The 22,260-nt window shown below is 38.0% G+C and overlaps 1 protein-coding gene across 2 annotated transcripts in view; it reads right to left on the minus strand.

Moving 5' to 3' along the window:
* Positions 1-22,260, minus strand: part of EIF5B (eukaryotic translation initiation factor 5B) — a 37,595-nt gene that overhangs the window by 1,688 nt on the left and 13,647 nt on the right. Inside the window, exons 1-23 of one of the 2 annotated variants that reach the window (XM_075057307.1) lie at positions 21,556-21,618; positions 21,263-21,388; positions 21,088-21,172; positions 20,038-20,689; positions 19,333-19,553; positions 19,001-19,151; positions 17,342-17,437; positions 16,041-16,133; positions 14,478-14,567; positions 12,340-12,635; positions 11,591-11,698; positions 11,338-11,448; positions 10,389-10,456; positions 9,120-9,261; positions 7,521-7,652; positions 6,661-6,843; positions 6,367-6,528; positions 3,817-3,948; positions 2,377-2,508; positions 2,186-2,262; positions 1,904-2,068; positions 796-934; positions 34-195 (exon numbers count right to left, since the gene is read on the minus strand). In XM_075057307.1, coding sequence (XP_074913408.1) covers positions 34-195; positions 796-934; positions 1,904-2,068; positions 2,186-2,262; positions 2,377-2,508; positions 3,817-3,948; positions 6,367-6,528; positions 6,661-6,843; positions 7,521-7,652; positions 9,120-9,261; positions 10,389-10,456; positions 11,338-11,448; positions 11,591-11,698; positions 12,340-12,635; positions 14,478-14,567; positions 16,041-16,133; positions 17,342-17,437; positions 19,001-19,151; positions 19,333-19,553; positions 20,038-20,539 — 3,162 coding nt within the window. In that variant the 5' untranslated portion in view covers positions 20,540-20,689; positions 21,088-21,172; positions 21,263-21,388; positions 21,556-21,618. Of the gene's footprint in view, positions 1-33; positions 196-795; positions 935-1,903; positions 2,069-2,185; positions 2,263-2,376; positions 2,509-3,816; positions 3,949-6,366; positions 6,529-6,660; positions 6,844-7,520; positions 7,653-9,119; positions 9,262-10,388; positions 10,457-11,337; positions 11,449-11,590; positions 11,699-12,339; positions 12,636-14,477; positions 14,568-16,040; positions 16,134-17,341; positions 17,438-19,000; positions 19,152-19,332; positions 19,554-20,037; positions 20,690-21,087; positions 21,173-21,262; positions 21,389-21,555; positions 21,619-22,260 lie in introns of those variants that run through there. The other variant, XM_075057306.1, reaches the window with a different exon arrangement.

Raw genomic sequence — 22,260 nt, forward strand, 5'->3', positions numbered from 1 at the left:
AAGCCCTCTCCAAAAAATGCAGATTGCTTTTACCTTACTGACGAGGATATCTGTTGCTTCAAAATGTCGTCCATACATTTTAGGTGATTCACCAGGAATAGGTTCTATTTTAACACATACTTCTTGGCCTTTTTTTGCAACCTCCACTGGTTTATGGTTTATTTCAATACTTGTAACTATTCCAATTTCAACAAACTGTAATGCAATGAAGAAGCTGTAATACACATCCACAAAACCTCTGTGCACACACTTTAAATTCCTGTTTATATATACAGACTTGCTCATATGAAGTACTGCACTAGTGCAGCAGCCACTTCAGAACTGGCAAAGCAAAACATATTGCACTGTAAGCACATCATACTGAAAAGGGCGGTGACATCAACCTATCCATAAGTTGATCTGCAATAGCCCATTTGTTATCCTTTAAAATGTGAGGAGTTACTTCCCCCCTTATTAGCTACCAGGAATGACAATTTTGCTTGTTACTTTATATCGTAATACAGAAATCACAGCAGGGGGAGGAGGGTGGTTGACTGGCAGATATGCTCTAGCCACACATCCTGGCAGGGCCCTGCAACACTTGGGAGGCCATGCCCCACTACAGGACTCAACTCTGTTGTAGCAGGGAACAGTAGGATGGCTGATCACCGGGAAAGAGACTTGATCTAAAAGTCTGAATCTCATCTCCTACCAAAGCTCTGTACGCCAGGGAAAGACATGCAAGCATTTCCTGGTGCATCATCCCAGGAACTACCAGGTAGATCAAATGTCTGCTGGGAAATGAAGCTCACTTACGTTTTTGCTAGGTACACACATGGGAGTCCCCTGCTTCACCTGGCCGGCCTCCACAACTACACCCATCACTATTGGGTCACGAGAGTTGAAAATGAACTGAGGGAGTATTTTCATCTTGCAAGGAAATACTGCTATATGCCTGGAAGAGGACAAAGAAAAGGCATTTTGAAATAGGTACTGGAAGAGTGTACAACAGCAATCAATAGTTCTGCGTTCTCCCACACTTCTTGGGCATTTACACTAGGATGTCACTTTGGGAGAAATCAAGCAGGAAAACACTCTTTTCCAATCTTGCTAATTCTAGTCAATACTTGATCTTCAAGAACTATAGGGAACAATAATCAAGCATGGCTGGCATGGATTCTATTTTGACTCGCTTGGGCAGTCAACTAAGACCAAGACCAAAGGAATAGTAATTTTACAGTATAATTATAGTCTCAGAAGAGCACAGGAATAGAAATATTATTGCCTCGATGCATCACAGGGACTCCAAAAATTCAAGATTTTTGTTTGTAAAGTGAACAAATAAGTTTAAATGCTGAGGTATACAAACTCAAATTGGGATCAATATGAAATGAAATACACTTTCATTTATTTTGCGTGTCCTTACTTTACTGAGGATCAGCCAATGACACAGATTCCAAAAATTAATTCTGGGTCCCTATAAATTCTTAAATGATTGCATATTCATATTACTGCAGTCAGAATTAAGCCCTGTACACTGGAATTGCATAAACATGAAACAATAGAATCCAAATCGCTTTAGTTTTGTTTTCTTAACTCTGCAAGACTAACCCATCTGTCACAAACTAGGAACAGAAGCCAAGTATACAAAGCAAATGTTAATAAGAACGCTCCACATTACATGACAGTTTTAGCTAAATCTTGTAACTGCTTCACAACTCTCACCCTACTAAGCCTAATCCCAGATGTAAACAATTAGACTGGAGTTACTGTCCTATCCTCTTCCTCCTTTCCTTCCTTCCCATCAGAACTTCATGCTAAATAATAATATGGCAACAAAAAGTTAAATACAATTTCATTTATAATAAAACAATTAAGAGACATTTATTTGGAAAGCATCCAGAACAGGATTGCTCTTACTTACTTGAATTCCTCTTGTTTCTGTTTTTTGTAGTCTTGTCTATATTTTGTGAAGGCATCGAATAAGTGATAAATTATTTCAGCACTAAAAATTCGAACTCCTAAACTATCAGCCATTTCCTGTGCATCACGTTCAATCCTCACATCAAATGCTAGAATGACTGCATATCTGTAAGTAAAAATAAGTTGGTTTACTAGACAGACCATAGAACCAGAGCTAAGGAGGGGGCCTTTCTGAAACACCATTGTGCATTTATCAACATAGTAAAGCGAAGAAGTTACTTACTGTGGGTCATGCTCCAACATAACTGATGCCTTCATAACATCTTTTTTATGGACAGGACCTATATTAATTCCTGAATACTGTTGAAGAAGAAAGCCACATAAATCAGTCACTAATCTTTCTAAGTCAAAAGTGAACAGTTACCAACTAAAACATAGAGACAACAACATCCGACACAGCACAGAAGTACTTACTGGCACTTCTGATGTTTTAAGAAATTCAAGTAATGCTTCTAAAGAGCCTAAAGTAGAAGCCTGGACATAAACACCTTTCTCTTCTAATTTGATTGCATTCAGTGTTTGCTTCAGTTCATGTATTAGTTCATCCTTTAGGACAAAACAAGGAAAAAAGCAAGTTTTAGTTCTATTGCTATTTATGCCTTTGGGTACAAAGTCTTTCTGTTCATGAGCTGCTGAAAGTATGACAGCCATACTGATAGGTACCAACTTACAAACCTGCAGCATAAGTCATGCCCAGCCCTGTGGTACACTGCTGCTTGTTTCTGGCATTAGAAAAGTCTGAACTGAACTTGAGGATTTTGCAAGAAGGTGATCATAAAACACAAAGCAGATGCCCATCTTGGGAGTTAGTAACATTTCTCTCCAGACTATGCATGGCTCTCCCCAGCACTTTAAGTTTCTGCTGGCAAGACTGAGTGAACACACATCCCTCACTGTGTGGCAATATCTTTGGTTGCCTAACTGAGGATCAACAATAAAAGCAGATGCTCCTAAAACTGTGAGCTGGAAAGGATTCTGAACACTTTTTAGGCCTAGGTACGAAACAGAGGATGCAAGAGCAGCAGGGCCATTTTGCTGCTGTCAGAGAGGTTAAAAAAACAAAACAAAAAAAACCTAACACATTTTTAAGAGCCCATGACTTTTAAACCCAAACACTCAAGTCTCTTCCTCTGACAGATAAATGGGTGTTGCCATTTACTTTAAGTCTTCACATATCTACTACTAGTGCAGTGCACATACATACTCTCATGTACCCAGCAACAATGTCTGTATTTGGAGGACCTGAAAGATTAATCTCCCTTTAGAAGCAAAGATAAGTAGACAGAAGGCAAAAGTAAAACTATGGTTAAAAGTAAACTATCAGCATGTGAGTTTCATTTTTAAACTAGCTTCCTGACTTTGGAGAACAGGAGCATCTCATGTCAATTTTGGCTTTAAGATAGCTACATTCTTTCCTCTGCCATTTTTAAAGTGTAAGTCACAAAAGAAGTTTACTATAGAAGTCTTACATCAGCTTTGAAATTATGATAGTTTGAAGAACTTCACTAGCAGATACTTGCCTAATAGAATTTAATTGAATTATATGCACAAGTTACTACAAATACCAAATCAGTAATTAACATATAGTCAAACTATGCTATGATACTTGTTTTCAAACCTTATTCTACCAGCAGAGATGCCCCAACAAAATATCAGGGAAAAGCTAAGGGTCAAGATACTAAAAACATTACCACACTAATGCTTCACATGGACACAAGGCTACAGCATGATCTTGTACCGTTTTTAAAATGCAACCAAAAAAAGCCAGTTACTTGCATACTGAGCTTTCAAGATTTGAATGAGCTTCATCATCAGAGAACTCAGTTACCCTTATTTCAACATTAGCCATCTCACCTTGAGGACTGGGACTTCATCCTCTTTATAAGCTACAAGTAATGGCAAACCAGCCAATGTTTTTTCCAAATCTTTCCCAAGAATCTTCACACCTTGAGCAGCAACGACCTCTTTGTGCTTTTCATACTGGTTCTGAAAAGGAGAACACACGCTAGCAAAGAGTTCACATAGATGCTATACAGCAGTACGAAGTAGGGCTGAGCAGCTAAAGAACTTGCCACCAGCAAGCACAGCAGAGAGCATGACACTGAAGCCCAGCAGCTCCCATCTTCCATCACTGATCTTCTCTACTTTGCATTTGCATGTTTCAGTCTGCATGCTCCTCTCCCTTCAGATACCCCCCCACCCCTGCCAAGAGAGGCAGGGCAGGGGGAATCATCTAAAAACAGAGAGCAGGTGGCCAAAAAGGCATTATACACTAGAAAAGAGTGAGCAGTGATAGGCAGCTGCTCACTAAAGAAAGAAAAACAGCAACTCAAATTCAGCCCCACAGGGAAGTAAGGAGAAGATGCTGACAGCTCAACTAAAGCACTAAAGCTTAGCTGATACAGCCCAAGGCTCTGTGCAGGAAAAGCCGACTCATTCTCCCAAGGGAGGCCTCCCATTCAGCCTTCTCATGTACATAGTTCCATGCTCGATTTCCCAGGTGCTCCTCCCCACACAGGGGAACCTCGAAGATCTCTCCCCACTCAGGGCATGGCTCTAAAGCATCACAGAAGCAGTTATTTCCTGACGACCTTTAAATCAATGTTGGAGGGATCTTTTCATTTGTCTTTATTTCTTTTGTTTAGGAGATGTCCCATCCCTTTCTTAAAACTGCAAGGCAGCTTCCTTCCTCAGTAAGCACTTTGTTCCTGCAAGCCTCTATTTTTTAGCCCTCCACCCCAAAATTTGGGTCTTATTTCAAGGATGACAATTCCCCACGGATAGGCTGAATTGAAATGTATCCTCATTGCCTGCTTCAAGAAAAAACAGCTCCCTTAGATCCAGTTCCACAGCTAGAGGTTCCCAAACCCAGTGTTCTTCATCGTGGTGCTGGTACCCTATACTCCATCTCCCCACCAACGTGAGAAACTCATCTGAAGATCTTGTTGATGGGAACCTGTGATCTGTTATGTTGCTTTTCAGTCCCACAAGAAAACCTCAAGTCTCATAAACTGGTCTGTGAAACTCTTATCTTCTGCTTTAAATAAAGGGAGGCAAATAGATGGAAATGCTTTCGATTCATTCCTCACAGTACCAGAATATATTCAACAGCTTCCAACAAAACAGAGAACATAACCTAAGCATAAATGTCAGTTTTCCTTTTGCCATTTTCTAGCCATTATCAAGTTATTACTGTAAAGCTGCGCTCCACAGCAGGAAGCCTGACTTAGATTCTCCAAGACAACTGTCCTACCCCACAGCTGATTAGACTGCCATACACACAAGTGGAAAGAGTGGCTCTTGTATTCCTATTTAAAGCAGGCCAAGAAGCTCTTGCTCAGATTCCACCTCAACATCAATACTGCAGCCTTCAGCACCTCTGAGGCCACAACGGTCTCACAACAGAGGACCACTATAGCAGAGAGAGAACAACAATGTCAAACCAGGCCCCAGCAATTATTAGTGCTACTTTACAAGAGTATCTAAGTTTAGAGGAAGGAACTAGATTAAACACTAAGGACTACAGTGGCCTGCAGGGACAGTTCTCCAGTGAAATGAAGCACACCACAATTGTTATAGCCTTAGATTAGGACCCCAACACTAGTTTTCCACCTCTAAACCAAACCTTTAAGGCCTGCCCTATGACATTCACCTAGGTTATCTGTACAGTTTTCTTTGTCTTAAGCAAAATCTGTGCAGACACTTATTCCTCCCCCTTGAAACAGGAAAAATCAGAGCAGCTCTCTTCATCATCTTTTAATTTTATGTATTAATATTAATGTATTTATAGCTGTTCATTTCTGTGGCTCTCCTCCTTTCATGGAAAGCAATACAGGCAGGATCTCAAATTCAGTGTCTCTCCCCAGTCTATCAAAACTAGGGCAGCAAAAACTCCAACAACTCTTGAAAATGACAAAAGGCTGCAGATTCTGCAGGGATCCTGATCATCACCACTCACCAACTCCTAGAAACTCACTTACACACTTAAGATTTGAGAAAAGCAAACATGATTTTTGTTATTAAAAAAACACTTTTATTAATAATATGTACTTTAACTCAGAAGTCACTGTACTAGTACACTCCAATTTCCATTTAAGATGGGGATCTCCCTCTCACACATAGCCACCTGCTTGAATCCCTTATTAAGGCATACACATCTTAATCCTCACTGCAAGGCAACTCCTTGATCCTTTTCTTTGCCGCTGTTATAACAGACACACCAATAGGTATATACAAACACATTCACAAAAACACTGGATCTGCACTGTCTTCCCCTTTAAGTCATCCTTAGATACTGCTAATTTAACTGCACTCCACTACATTCTCATTTTTTATAAAACTTGGCGCTTTTTTTTCTGGTTCTGAATCTTCTCCAAATGTCAATACACTAACCAGTTTCCATACCTTAACTCGTAGCTCCTTCATAGGAGGAGGTAGCAGAAGACCTCTAATTTGAGTTACTATAGGACCTTCTACCCCAGGAACAATAATGGTGTCTCCTTCTTTCAGGCGTCCATTAATCAAAATAACATCTATAGTGGTGCCCATGCCTGGCAGTGCTTTAACCTGAAGGAAAGGGGAAAAAAAGTTACTCCCTATTTAAGCACTTCAAACACACTTTTTTTTTTTAACCAGGAAGAAGGGTGCAGGGAAGGGAGAAATTTCTAGATTAATTTCAAAGAACAGCTGTTGAATTACCTCCATGACTTGAGCTCTCAGCTCCTGACACTCAGCCAGTCTCTTGGTCAGCATAGTTTGTGTTAGCTCAACGAGAAGAGCTATCAGACTTCCCATGCCATCCCCTGTGTGAGCAGAGGTAGGTACAAGAGAAACAAAAGTGCGGGGATCCTTATTCTCATAAAACAAGGCAGCGTTCAAGCCCTGGAATCAGGATTAATAGTTATATAGGGAAAAACATACATACACATCCATATTAACAGCAACATTAAACCCCAGTCAATTCCTATTGCATTTTTTAAATCTCAGTTAAAAAAAAAAAACATTGTTACTGACAGTATGCTATGGAACATGAAGCCTCAACCCACACTTGGAAGCAGTATGGGATAACTCTACAAAGCTAATTACCACATCTAGCTTCTAGACAGCATTGTTTGTCTCCAACAGAAGTTCCCAGAACTGATGTGATTCATGCCCTGCCAGCAACCAAGGGAACAAGAGACAGATGGGATTCTCTCAGGCGATTCCCAAAGAGGAAAAGACTAGGGACAGAAAACTTAATCTGCTATTCATGACTCCATTGACCAGGCACAGCAATTAGCTGCTACTTTTCTCCAAAGTAGCACTTTAAGGATGGAGCAGTTAAGAGATTAATTTAACAACAACAAAGTTTGGTTTGAGAGGTAAACACCAACATGTCAGAAAAGATGCAACAGTTTTCTTGATATTCCAAGTTGTTTTGTGGAAAGAAAGGGAAAAAAAAAAAACAAAAAACACAAACAAAACCCCGAGCAAAAACCCACACACACAAACCACACCACCCACCCACCACCTTTACTATCACTTTTGTTAACCAAAGAACCTTCAATATTCCAGCCTACCTGCTTTGCAAATTCCACGATGATAGCTTTTGCACGTTCTTCAAATTCATCTTTCGTATTCTTTTTCTGTTTCTTTAAAGTGACAGCTACATCTGTATCTGGACTTTTTTTCCAGTCATATAACCTATCAATCTTGAAAATACAGTAATATGTCATCTTACACAGCTTACAGAAGAGCATCGTTATGCTTATGCCACATCATCTGTGAGAAATGCTTTACCAGCCAACATAGCTAGCCATCTATTTGCTCCAGTAATCAAATTAAATCTTTTTATTTGCTTTAGCTGCTATATTTATCTCTGTTAATGTATTTACCCAATGTCAGACAGTATTTCATGACAGCAATACTACTTCAGGTTTTAAAAATTCAAGCTACAATAATCTAGGTTCATATGGGAAAAATTCATATACATTAATTACATCAAGTTTGAGGTAAAACATTCAGAAGACACCAACATATACCTTCACATACATAACAAAAAAGGTGGGGTTTTTTTTCCTGAAAAGAGACTGTACTAGTTTTGCAAAGAACGTTTAAAATTTACTGGTGAATTTGGGCCCTTTACCATTTTGCTACAGAGAAGGGATCACAGGGGGGTTGTTCAAAAGTCACAACTGCAGACTTCAGAAATACCTCCCTAAGTAGTTTTCAAAGCAGGTCGGACTTAGTCCAAGAAACTATTACATTTGCAGTACAAATCAAAACCACATCTTTAGAAAACAGATTACAGCCTGGTCAAATGATAGAACTATAACCGGAAATGCAAGAACTACTGGCTATTTAATCTCAGACTCACTGTAGGCCTTAACACCTCTCCATCCAATATTTTTTTTTAAAAAGCAGGTGTTTTCAGCAATGAAATAATAGCTGCCTCAGTTTCAACAGCCTTCAATCGTAATGCTTATTTCATTTTTTGAAGTGTACTGCAATTTTGATAGTGCACATGAATACCCTTCTGTAAGTTCTCTGTCAGCATGTCAGATAGTATCCAAAGTCATTGGACACAAGCAATTTCCTTATGGTAACTCATGTAAGCCATCACAAACAGCCAGTGTAATTTTTCATGCACAGGATTTCTAAAAACAAGGCTGAAAATAACTGGCTTTACCATCTAATATTGCAGAGCCTGAAATACTTCCCACCAGTGATCAACATTACTGTTCCATGAGCTTAAAAGCCAGCTTGTCTTCAAGTCAAACTAACAAGTATCAGTAGCTAAAGTAAGACTTTTCAACACAAAGCTTGTCTTTCAATTTTATGAGAAAATGCACACAAATCCATATAAGTAGGTGCAAGAACCACCCCCCCCCCCAACTGAAGTACAACTTCAGAAGTGTGAACCATATACAGAAGTTACATAATGTAAAGAAACTTATCAGTAAGGACTCTGATAAGAACTGATAGATTGTTCTGCAAAACTCCTGTAAAGCCATTAGGGTATCAACGACATAAAAAAATGCAATAGAGAGGATCTACGAGCCACCGCTTTAGACTTCACACAAACAATTCAAGTTCATGGAAGAAAGCAGAAAACTGTCAGATGCCAAATATACTATTAGAGTAGAAAAACACACTATTAGAGTAAAAAACTATCTTACCTTGTTGAGAGCTACTATAAAGGGGCATTTCTTCGATTTCAACAGATTTATTGATTCAATTGTCTGTGGCTCCAAACCATGCATGATGTCAACTACAAGTATAGCAATATCACAAAGTGAGCTTCCTCTATTTCTTAGATTGCTGTGGCAGTAAGAGGGAAAGAAAAAAAGAATCAGTCACATAGCAACAGAACTTTAATAAAAACACCAAATACAATGTCAAACATACACTGACCAACAAAAAGCTAAAGCTGATCAAGTAGTTATTTTTCCCTCAAAAATGTAAACTATATCAAAAAATATTCAAATCATACTGTGTAAATTCCATTTAACAGAATATGTTAGAGTATGTGTAAGCAAAAATAAGAAACTAGTATTCTCCCAAGAGTTTTCCTATTATTCTATATTTTTTTACAAGTTGAGATGTGTTCTGATTTTTCCTGAGTGAGAATTCAGATGGTTACAATGAAACACAGGAGTGCAAAATCGAACAAGATAGTGTTTATGTACTATTGTATAATAAACCAAGATTATCAGACATCTTTGGTGCCAAACAAAACCTGGCTAGAAGATGAAGAGCTGTAAGTGGTATGATGTGAGGAACTGATCAGAACATTACCAAGTGCCCTAAGACATGGCACTGCAATGCTTGCAAGGTTTATGTTTAAGAATGTCACATCAAAGTCTTAATCCTTCTGTTTGGAGACTTCACCTGAGCACTACCACATGAGTAGTTATGCATATCACATTTTAAACTTAGGAGTTGATTTAGTGGCTTGCCTGCATGCCACTGGTGTTCCTAGACAGCATATGATCTCTGCTAAAGACTCAGCTGACTTGTGCAACTGGTTAACTTTCAGTCTTATGAACTCAGTTACCTTAACTGGGACACTATGAACTGAAGGCTAGGACAGAAGTTTTAATTTTTCATAGCAGAGTACTTATGTCACCTGAAATCCTCACCTTTTCTTCTCCAGCTAGCTTCCTGCTTCCGTCTTTCCTCTTACACTAACTATTAAGAAACAGGTTATTTACATGCTTTTTCAGATAATTCATGGCTCAATTGGCACAAAGACAGAAAATTAACCAGATATAAAAAGCACCTGCAAACTAAGCAAATCCACTTACTCCTCTACTTTAGGTTGTTGGTTTTTTTTAAAGTGAAAAGAAACACAATGGATTAGGCAAAGACCTAGCACTTTGTTAAAAATATATCTAGACACTTTAGCCATCACTTCTGGAAAGTACTATATTGTGAGAAAACATTACCTGAAAGACTCGTGTCCTGGAGTGTCGATTATCAGCATGCCTGGAATTTTTATGTTCTCTCTGTCAAACTAACATTTCAAAATATTAGCCATCTTGTAAAGATTACAGAAGAAGAAAAAAAAATACACCACAAACAAATAACTAAGAGCTGGCAGCATTACTGACAGCCTTTACTTTAAAATTCCAGCTACATATTTTAAGAAAGGCCAGCACCCTCCAAACCAAATCAGTCAAACCTCATTTCAATATAAAAAAAATGATGCAGCACATTCCCCTAGGTATCAAGTGGCCATAAGCTCAGCTAAAATTTGTAAGACAAGACAGCCTACAAAGGAAAAAATAGTTCAGGCTCGTGAGATTTATCATTCTTGTCTTGAAGATTTCCTCCTCTCCACTGACTTTACATTTTTAATAAATTGAGTAAAATCTTGGAAAAAGTCATCACTACCAAGGTTTTTCAGTCAGCTGCTGCTGCAAGCAAAATAGAATATAGTATCCAAAACAAGCAATACAGAACAGGTACTATTTCTGTAACAAAATAAAATTCATCACCCAGGAATTGGCCCAATTTCAGCACACACAGTAAAAAGGTAAGTTTTTAACAGAAAATACACTCAGTAAGTTTCAAAAGTCTCAATTTACAATCAAAATACTGACAAATAAGCAGTCTCTGTACATATGTGTACTGTCCAGAACAGAGTGAGCAGTATTTGTGTATTTTTCTGAAGAAGTAGCAATGCATTAACTGAAACCAAACATATCAACTAAAATGAAAAATGAGACAGCCTCCCCTTTGGGTAGGGGGGAAGGATAGGAATTAAAAAACAATCAACCCCAATATAGAGATGGGGGTAAAGTACATCTGCCCACATCAGGAAATCTCACAAGGCCTTAACTAGTTTACATTTCGTATTTTTTAAAAAACAGTCTTCGAAGTGCTACAACTTACATTTTTCACCATCTTAGTTTGCTCATTAATAGCTTCAAGGGGAACATTAGTCGCACCAATCTGCTGAGTGATACCACCAGCTTCACTGTCCTGTACATGAGTATGGCGGAGCTAAAGACATAAAAAGACCAGAAATACTTACATGTAAGAGACTAAAGTAATCTCTTTGAGTATACTTTAAGTCTATTTTCAACAAAAAAAACACATTCATAAACAAGATGCACAGGCAGTGCCTTCACATTCCACATCTTACCTTGTCTAAAATTTTGGTCTTGCCTGTGTCTACATGCCCCAGGACACAGATAACCGGTGCTCTAAGCTTTTCAGTGTTCATATTTTTGCTGTTTTCAGCTCGTCGCTTCTATGTAAGAGACACATAAAAATTGCTAAGTATAAACCAAAAACCACAACTCACCTCTTGACTTGATTACATACATACATAAAACAGTTAACTGGAACTTAAGTTTTCAAGGCAGTTCAACATCTGTCATCCCTCTTTTGGCAAATCAAAAATTTACAACTAACAGTTAAGTTTTTGTTCAGTTGGGTTTGTTTACATTCTAGTAGGCTAAGTTGTTATACCCACTAACATGTAGCTTTGTTGATGGTGCATTCTGAAGAAGCACCTTGGGTAAGGAAACAGAAGACATTAGCAGCTCCAAAAATGTTGAACAGTTTAGAAACACATCTTTTAAAACTCTGAAATATCTATCTGTAAAGGATAAAAGCTTCCTTCTCCAGGAGGGGGAGAGGTGGAGGGGAACAACACTGAAGTGCACATTCTTTGTGATCTAGTTGTCTAAAACCAAATACTTCATCTTCAGGCAAAAACCAGGTATTTTTTCTTAATGAACCCAATTTCTGGACCTGCCTAAATTTTAGTCATGACACAGCCATCATTTTGACAAATATGGCTGAAAGACTTTTCAATGAACTGAACATTAAGTTGTTTCTTATACAACACAGGAGTCCAGCTGTTCAAATAAAGCTGTATCTTAATACCTCGATTCTCCGTTTAGCTTTGTCATAAGCACGCTCTTCCTTAGTGCGGTCATCATCAGAGTCGTACTCAGAATCAGAGCTAATTTCCTTGCTGGGCTTTTTTTCCATAGATTGCTTTCCAACAGCTTGGGAGTCTGCCTCTCTCTCATCTGAAGTCTTTTCATCCTCATCTTCACTCCCTTCACTATCTTCAGATTCTTCACTCTCTTCTTCATCTTCCTCCTCATCTTCTTCCTCCTCCTCTTCCTCATCCACTTCATTTTGTTCTTTGACTTCAATATGGACAGGTTTGCTCTCTGTCAAAAAAATCCAAAATCCAAAGTAAAAATTCTCTATCAAATTCACACTTGCAGGGGAGAGGGCAACAAAAAAACCAAAGAGAGACTACAGTAGAAGAGTGAGGACTGAGAGTAGGTTCCAGTCAAGAAGTGCTATTCAAGATAATTCTTAAACTTTCAATATAAAAAAAAGTGTTTCATGTTCAGAGCTGCTGACTTGTGTTTAGAATCTGTGCAAGCAGCCTGAGTCTGGGGTGAGGGGAGGAATGATATTATCAGCACACTTAGCATGACATTGTTTGCAAATATTCAGATGAAGTGACATTCTTTAAAGCTGTATGCTCTTCATAAAGGAAGGAATGCAGTAACACCTTCAAACAGAAAGCCAAAATACTCCAAAATTCAACACGATATGGATTCTGTGTATTACTGATCAGGAATGCACATTTAAGCAGAAGTAACAAATCAGAACAAATAGCCTCTTGTACACCTTTTAAAGATCTCATCTTAAGGTTCTCCTAGACTGTTCAGATAAGATTAATGTTTTTCAGAGGAATTCTTCAGTAAACAAACAAAAAGAACTATCAAAAAGTAATTTTCTTTCTTTGAAAGCTTCCCATTTATCATACTTGCAAAAAGCGTAAGAGACAAGCTAATGAACACTTTAAAGCCATGCATTCTCTTCCTTACAGAGCTGCTAGGAGGCTCACTGCTCTTAGAGATTAGTTATGTTTCCTTGCTACACTGAAAGTCCATCAGCTTAGTAATACATTAAATGTAATTCCCAGGAAGGCTCTTTTTCTGGATCACATTGCCAGATCCTTGAAATCCAAGCAGCAAGAAGTGGGACATGACATTCTCCCCAGGACAGTGGCAACACTACAACAGACTTTCAAGAAGGTGAGCAGCCCTTAGAACTCAAAGTAGAGCAGTCCAGCACCACAGGAACACACACTTGTGCTGAAATAAAATCGATACTGCTGTACATGTATGTATATGAAGTACTACACTTAAAAGCACAGCTGCCAGAAGCATAGGGCTGAGCAAGACAAAAAAATACTTGATGAATAGTCTTTTATCTTAAGAAACAATGAAGACGCATCATGGCAGCGCTAAGAACAGTGATCAACTCCTGTTCAGGAAGACTCGCAGCAAAATGGCTTTCTCCACCACTGGAAGAAAACACCTGAGAAGTTATCCCTGCATTCTTGTGCGGCTCTAACCTCCCCATAAACATTGCTGTTGGCCACAGACAGAATACGGGCTTTGGCATATAAGCACAGGAATATGAACATTCTGGCAATTCTTTCCTTTCTTCTGCACCTGCCTCTCAAAGCAGCAGATGAGAGAAGGTATCTAGAACATACTATTAATGCATGCACACTAACCTTCTCACCATCTTAGTCTCCCACTTTGAAAACTTGTCTCAAAGGCACTCTCCTAGATGTTGCCAGATTTGTGTAGTAAAACAGTTATGGCTTTGGAGTGGTTACTAGTGGAATACAGTACCAAGTAAAAGGTTTCCCTAAACTCCCAGAGGTGGTTTAACCACATATCAAGAGAAGAGGATTTTTACTCCCATAAATATGAACAAAAAATTCCAATGGATTTATTTTAGGTGATAACTGCACATATGAGTATTTCCAAAGGGTGGTCCTTGAGCAGTATTTGTACAGTTTCTGAAAGCTCTGCCTTTGAGAAGAGGATCTTATATCTATTTATCATCACTCTTGCCTCACAATTTATCTAATGGGGCAGGGGGAGAATCTAAATACAAATTGTTTTCTACAGAAACAAAAAACTCAGCCCAAAGAAACCTCTTAATCAGAAAAAGCATCTGTTTGGTATTTACATGCCCACCTTTCTCTCCATCTTCATCACTAACCATAGCTTCCCAGTCATCCAAACCCGCGTCTTCCGTTTCTTCTTCTTCCTCCTTTTCTTCTGAAACTAAGAAATCCAACATTAAAGGAAAAGAAAGAAAAAGCCCAGCAACATACAACATTTTTAGATGCCCCTTCCTTTGACATACTGACAACTGCAACTTACAGTTTGCTGCTACCACAATTCTACCAAATTATCTCCATGTTCCCTCAACAGAAAATGCTGCATACTTAAGAAATAAATAATCTTCAGTTCTCTCCACAAAATCTTATAGTGTTAGCATCTTTGCCTAGCAAAACATATTTTTAGAAGACATAGCTAAAGTATTCATCTAGTTCCTGTTTGCATATCACGCAAGTGCCTACATAATGCATGCCACACAAACCTCTACCACAACTACGTTCCTTGAAAGGAGCTGCCCAATTAACAATCAGCCATGTGTAACAAAGTGACAGAGAAAAAGAAAACAAGTTGGGTTACAATATTAATTTTCATTAGTGGGAAAATAACAAATTTTCTATAAAAAGTGCTATTTTAGGACTCCAGGTGCCTTAACATAATTACACCATGGATTCCAGAAGCATTAAATATATTCATTCCAGCAGGAATTCAGTCAGATATATGAAAAGACTGCAGCTCTTAGTAATAGACAAATGGAAAAATGAAAACTTTTAACCCTCTCCAAAAGAGGCATTAAACAATATATATGTTGCAGCACAAGGAGTGTCATCAAATTTCAGCTCTTTGAAATGAAGATTAAGTTCCAGACTGCTAGAATATTAACTGGGAACTAATGTTCTGCCAGTGAGCCCTTCTTGGGGGGGGGTGGGGGGGATGTGGGGGGTGGGGGGGGGGGTGTCTCAATTGCTCCTTCAAGAGATAAGTCAAGCTAGAATTAGAGTACACATTCAGATTTGTTTTCAAAATGCTGGAAATTTTGTCAGTATTTGTCTGACTTGAGAATAAGGGTAGAAATTGAAAATCTCCTTGCTGAGGAAGAAGTCCAGTACAAAGTGATTTTGCCAAAACAAGTACTGTGTGTAGGCAAAAATGAGGGCAACAATCACTTGCTAGGCTGAAACTCAAGTTTCACAAGCTAACCCATATCCACTGCATTCAGCACTTGTGAAAACAAAACATTTGGGATCAAGAATACAATCACTGTGAATACTCCAGTATCAATACTAGAAGCAGCATATTTCCTCCCTGCCCCCTCCTAACCACTGACAAAACAGCCTTTTAGAAAGCAAATGAAAAGTCAAGGGAGCTAATCATAAGGCACTGAATGTGCTTATTTGAGATAGTTGCCTAAGCCAATTGAACACTGGAGTTCACCCAGAATAAGAGACCTTTACACGCTCATTTTGAAGCTTCATGCCTTTTTATTCCATAAAATTCCATCAGTTCCTCCCTTAGGTAAAGAAAAAAAACAGCAAGAAAGGATGGCCACTGAGCCCCCATCCAACAAGGTATGATAGCTACCATGCAGTACTGCCACACAGTCTCATGTGTTTTAAGTTTATTAGCATTACTACTAACCTGGCTCTACTGGAAGAGGAGTCTCCTCTTTTACTGGTGTTTCCAGTTCTACCGCATCTTCAGCTGGGGAAGTTACCTCCACGCTTTCTGAAACTGCAAAAAAGCAAATTGTTTGCTACATTCTTCCAAAGTGCAAACCAACTTAGTTAGACATACAGCTTCGCATTTAAGTTCTATTTTTAAGTTGTGCTGTTACAAGTAAAGAAAATCTGAATTTGTGTAATACCAAACTAACTGAACTCCCACTTACTGAGCTAAAACAAAGTCAGAGCATGTGGCTTATATGAAAAGCATTTGGCTTTGTAAGCAGTTAAATAGATTTATGTGATAGGTCAGTTATCGGCTAAGAGGATTACCACTGCTTTTGAACATTAAAAAAAAAAAAACAAAAAACAAAAAACCTAACTTTCTTTAAAAAACAAGAGAAAATGAAGTCATACTAATGAACTACGCACTCTTGCTCTACTGTTCCATATTAAAAAAAAAACAAACCCAACACTAATACGATTCAGATAAGCACCATTCTCAATTCTTTATACACACTCTTTAAGTCGTAAGTAGCCACGTAACACTCATGTTGAATGTAAAAAACAGGTAAATTAAAAAAAAAAAAAAACACAAAAAACAACACCAAAACGCAACCTTATACAAGGAGGGTTTGGTTTTTTTTAAACTAAGGAATAGTCTTGAGAAGAGCCACAGTAAAAACCCCACAGGAAAACCATGAAGCACAAAAGTAAACAATTCTAACACATTCACTTTATGTCTAGCTAGTGCAACAAATTCTAGATTTTCAAAAATGCAAGCTCTCTGAACTAGTCATGCCCTGGAAACTGAAAACTGTTTTTATATACAAGAAAAGAAACAAACAAAAAATTGTCTCCAACTTAAAAGGACTAAAACTAGGATCAAACCCCTTTCATCCTGCAACATCAACTTAAACTTAATTACAAGTCATTATTACTTATACTACGTTGTATTTAACCTACATATGCACACAAAGCATTCAGCCTCACATTTGTAAAAGGCCTTTACATTCTGCACATCTCCAACATTTAGAAATTCTAAAGAAAATACCCTGGTTAGGAAAAAAAATAACAGCCAAGTAGATTGTAAAACAAAGCATTAAGTGAGCAGCCTTCAGGATTCTAATACATCAGCACTTGCATATGGGGGTAGGGGTGTCAAAAGAACCTCACAAGCACCCTGAAGCGCAATTAGTTTAGGATTATCTGATTTATTCCACAAACACTTCCGGAAATGTGACTAATCTATTAAGTATCCCTATACGCAAACCACACCTTCTTTATTTTCGGGCTGCTGCTGCTTCTTTTTCTTTTTGTCTTCATATATTGGCCTCTTCTTTGGCACAGAGTCTTTGGATGGCACTTCAACACCTGCAAAAAAGAAATTGTTAGAAAGAAAATTCAGGTGATTAATAACTAAACATAAGCTTTGGTTTAAATGAGAAACATTTTCCAAAATCACAAGGTGGGGGAAGGAAAAGAGTGGAAAGTATGGTCAAAGCATATTTTATGTTTTTAAAAGTTTGATTTTCAAAAGCTGCAAAACTTGAGCAAAGTAGAGTTCTTCAGATACTGTGAATGCTCCCAAAAAGAAGTTAGATTAATAATGGGGGGAAAAAAATACCACCCCACCCAAAAAAGCAATCTCATCCTAGACTCCAGGTTTAAAGCTATCACATACTTATACAGGATTTCATGAACACACATACCTCAAGTTTAACAAGCATATGTCAATTTAAGGTCTGTTATGCTAAAACTCACTTAACACCAGTCTGCCAATCATCCTACTTTCAGACAATCTGAAGCAGTTAAGAGGCACAGCTCTTCTTAAAAGCTTAAGGTTGTTCTCTAGATAGTATTTTCCCTTTTGCTCAATGTTGGGGTTGTTTTGGTTTGGTTTTTTTTTTAACAACATAGATGGTTTTAGGTATTAAAATAATGCCAGGTTCAATTCATCAGCTTCACCTTCACCCCACCAGAAAGACAGCACTGTAATGTTGGAAGGGATTCAATTAAAAACAGAAGTTTGGTGCAAAGACAAATTAATAATTTAATTACTGCTGCACCTTCTGAAACATTCAAAATTCCTTCAGGTGCCGTGTGATTTACAGTGTGGATTTGACAAAAATCCAGTTGTGGCAGCACACAAATAGACGGATTCCAATACCTACAGCAAGGACTGAAGGGAAATGGCCTTTGTGTATGTTTAAGAGCTCCAAACATTTTCTAGCTACAGAGATTCCTACCGTTACACATCCACCTACCAGCAAAGTGTCAGACGGTGTTCTCTACAAATACAAAAAGAAGGCTACTCAGCACTCAGGAATTCATTTCTTTCCTTAACCACAAACAAGTTACCAGGAACTTATATGGGCTTACAATACATTGGATACGTTTACCTCATTGCAATGGAAACAGATTATATTTGACAGAAAAGCAGGAAAGCTCCTACATACCCTTTTCCTGAAGAAAATGCAAGAGGACAATATACTGTTCCCATGGACTAGCTAACTTGAAGCAAAACAATGCACTTGCTTAAGCGAGCACATGAATTAATTCAAAAGGATCTAGATCACTGGTCTTACAAGATACACAGCACAGCCTATCTGATTTTCCTGGCATTTGGACTAAGCAATGGAAAGAAGTGATTTTTCCTAAGTTCCATAACTAACATCTTTAAACCACAAGTGGAATGTATTAAAAAGTTGGATATTTAAAGTGTAAGATAAAAATATACAGACATTTAAATCTACTTAAAAAAAAAAAAGGGGGGTGGGGTGGGGCACACACACTGCCTTCCTTGACAACAGAGCAGCTTGACATGGAATTACTCAGTATTTGCCCTCCTAGCTCCAGACAGAACAAACACACACAGAGCAACAAGGAGTATGATTTTTTTTTTTTTTAATTATTATTTTAAACTTTACTGCTTACCCTGAGCTTGGAGTAGTTTAAGAGTAGCCTCCGCTCTGGCTCTGGCTTCTCGTTGAGCTTTTGTTAAAAGTTTTCCCTCCTTCTTCAAACGCTCCTTCCTCTCTTTTTCCTTCTGTTTCTTTCTTTCTTTCCTCTCTTGCTCTAATCGTTCCTAGAAAAAGGTTTAAAAAAAAAAGTGGAAATTTTAAAGCATGCTTTACACAAAAGCTGGCTATGTGTATATTCTGTTGATGAGAAACATATTAAGGACTAATCCACCAACAGCACCAGTAAGGGTACAGGTTAAGATTATCCTCTCCTTTATTCTATCCTCAGAGTAAGATACACAGTACCTCCTCTTTGCGCTTCGCTTCTAGTTCCTCCAGTCGTCTTATGCGTTCTTCCTCCTCTCTTTTTGCCCTTTCCTCCTCCTCTTTCATTTTAGCCAAGGCTTCTTGCATAGCTTTAACCGTGGCTTTACTGGGACCCTTCTTCTTCTCTTTCTCTTTTTCTTCTTTCTCACCTTTCTTTTTTTTCTTGTCTTTTTTCTTTTTGTCCCCCTCATTGTCATCAGCTATAGAAAGAAAAGGCATACATTCAAAGATCCCAGAAATTTTGAAGTTATTCTAAATACAATTAATGTTTCAAATATGAGAAATAACACCAAATGAGGAACATTTTTACTGGCTACTACATAAGCACTTCATAATGAAAAAAAAAAAATACTGTCTCTTAAGTTACAAAGTCAGGGCCTGAAGTCTTAAAGTAACAGAATAACTAGGAAGTGAAAAATGTATGTTTGCAATACAGAACTGTAAAAATATATCATAATGAGAATTCACCACCTGGCTTTTGTTTTCCCATGTACCTGAACAAACTACAGGCCAGAAAAAACAGCCACATGTGAGCCAACACAAAGAGGCAGACAAGGCTACCAACTGTCCAGTATTCCAGATTGAGAATAAAGCACCAAATCATTCTCACTGCCTGCAAACTCTTTGGCCCTCTTACAAAAGCTACAATGTTTAAATTACAGTTTTAGAAACCATGTTACAAACCCTCTGCTCCTGCAGGAGTCTCTCCTTTCTCCCCAGGGCCAGGGGCTGCCATGACTTCAGGAGAAGCCTTCCCTTCAGCTTTTTTTTGAGCTTCCTTTGGCTTTGCTGGTTCTTTACCACCTTCTAATTCTTCCTTCTCTTTCTGCTTCCTCAGTTTGGCTTTTTCTTCCTCACGTTTTTTCCTTTCACGTTCTTTTTTTTCTGCCTTCTTCTGAGCCACTGTTTTTACTCTGAATGAAGGTTCTTCTTCATCATCGCCACTTTCAGCAGCAGGAGTGGACTTTGGTTTTTGGTTTTTCTTTTGTCCTTTTCTAGATTGGGAGACTTCATCTGATTCATCACCACTCTCACCTGTAGACACTGCCCCTGCACGGTCTTTGCTTTTCTTAATGTTAGTTTCATCTTCTTCTGACAGATCATGCTTTTTATTTGACTTCTGAGTTTTCCCTTTGCTTTTCTTAAGCTGTGTCTCATGATCATCATCATCACTGCCAGAAAGCATGTCTTGTCTTGCTTTCTGAGTTTTTTTAGATTTTTTATCTTTATCTTCCACTTCCTCACTGTCATAGTCATTTTCCAGATTAGCTTTTTTACTCTTTCCTTTCCTTTTTTTATCTTGTTTTGATAAGCTTTCTTCATTGTCATTTTCAACCTGGTAATTAAACAATTCAATAATCGGCCATGAAAAATCACTTGCTATTGTGAGCTAAGTAGCAGCATTCAGAGATGTCAAGAAAAACTTCTTTTATCGAAGACAAAGTCTGAAAGCAGTAACTATTTCTGCTGAGTGTACTACACCTCAGCCCACAACTAAAATTTATTCTGATTGGCTTTGAATAATTATCAGCATGAAGACATGGCTTCTGGTAAAATCTTTCACAATTGACTTTACCATGAAAATACAATCAAGTATAATTAAAAATATATGCTAGCTGCATGTTTCACATAGGAACTCCAGCTACACCACAACACTAGAACTTTCCTGGGACAGAGATATCTCATATTTCAACTATTTCCTATTAAATAGCCCACCTCCCTTTCAGTGTTCACCTTTCCTGTAGAAGGTTCCCTGTCAACTTTCCCTCCTTGTGCCTCTATTGAAAGTTCTTCCAGCTCCTTCAGGATATCATCTTCACTAAAATAAGAAAGAAGTTATGATACTTAAGTAACTGAGGTTTTGTATAATGGAATAAAATAAGACAGACAGAAAAAAATACAAGCTTACTCAAAATCCTGTTTCTTCTTCTCTTTTTTCTTTTTGCCTTTGGATTTCTGAGGCTCTTGCTCCTTTGCAGCTCCTGCACCTTCTATCTCAGCAGCAAGGGCATCAATATCAATATCATCTTTTGCACTAAAATGCAAAAGGAAAGCAGCGTTATCAAGGGTTCAAACGTTAAGTTTACATAAGTAGAAGCCATCTGCATAAAACAAACAAAAGCTTCAAAATGTAAAATCAATCACAAAACATAAACAATGCAGGGGCAAAACCACATTTAACAAACCATTATGCACTATTACCTTATTCCATCCAGTAGGACGAAAAGGAAAAATCTTCACACATGTCATTTGCTTGAAGGGAGGTGGAACAGTAAAATATGTTCAGTTCTTGCAATATGACTTTAAAAGTTTAGATGGGAGATTTGATAAAACTTCTTGGAAGAACATACCTGGACTGTTTCACTTTGTTCCCCCAAAAGATAGATTGTTTAGCCCTTCAAATCATAGTGTCATTGATAGAAAAGCAGCCCCCACAATGAAAGTGTAAAAATGAAGCACAAATAGAAGAAATCTTGCAATTTAGTAGCCAGGAAATTCTATTAAGAACCACTCATCTGCTCCTTTAAACACCCTTTAAAAAACAAAAAAGGTACTGTATTTTTATTTAGCAAATAAGTGGAAGTTCTTCACAGCTTCCAACTTATGATGTACCAGTTACCTATGCTTTGCCATCAGACTGAAAAGTTTTATTCTTATCTTTCAAGAAAAGAAGTCACACAGAACAGTTCAGCCCCTAGCCAGACTCAAAAGCAGATCATAAAACATACCAATGCAGTTGGCACACAACCATTTCCACTACTTGCCTTAGTGTTACCTCTCCCAGACCTAAAGAAAGCCAAAAGAAGTTTCACGAGGCATCTGCAATATGCATCCTTCCTTATTAGATCTTCATTATATCAAGTTTCTCTTTCAAAAGCATTTTCTTTTCTTGCTATAAATAACCTC

The sequence above is a fragment of the Buteo buteo genome, chromosome 25 (assembly GCF_964188355.1).
Source record: "Buteo buteo chromosome 25, bButBut1.hap1.1, whole genome shotgun sequence".
NCBI classification, from domain to species: Eukaryota; Metazoa; Chordata; class Aves; order Accipitriformes; family Accipitridae; genus Buteo; species Buteo buteo.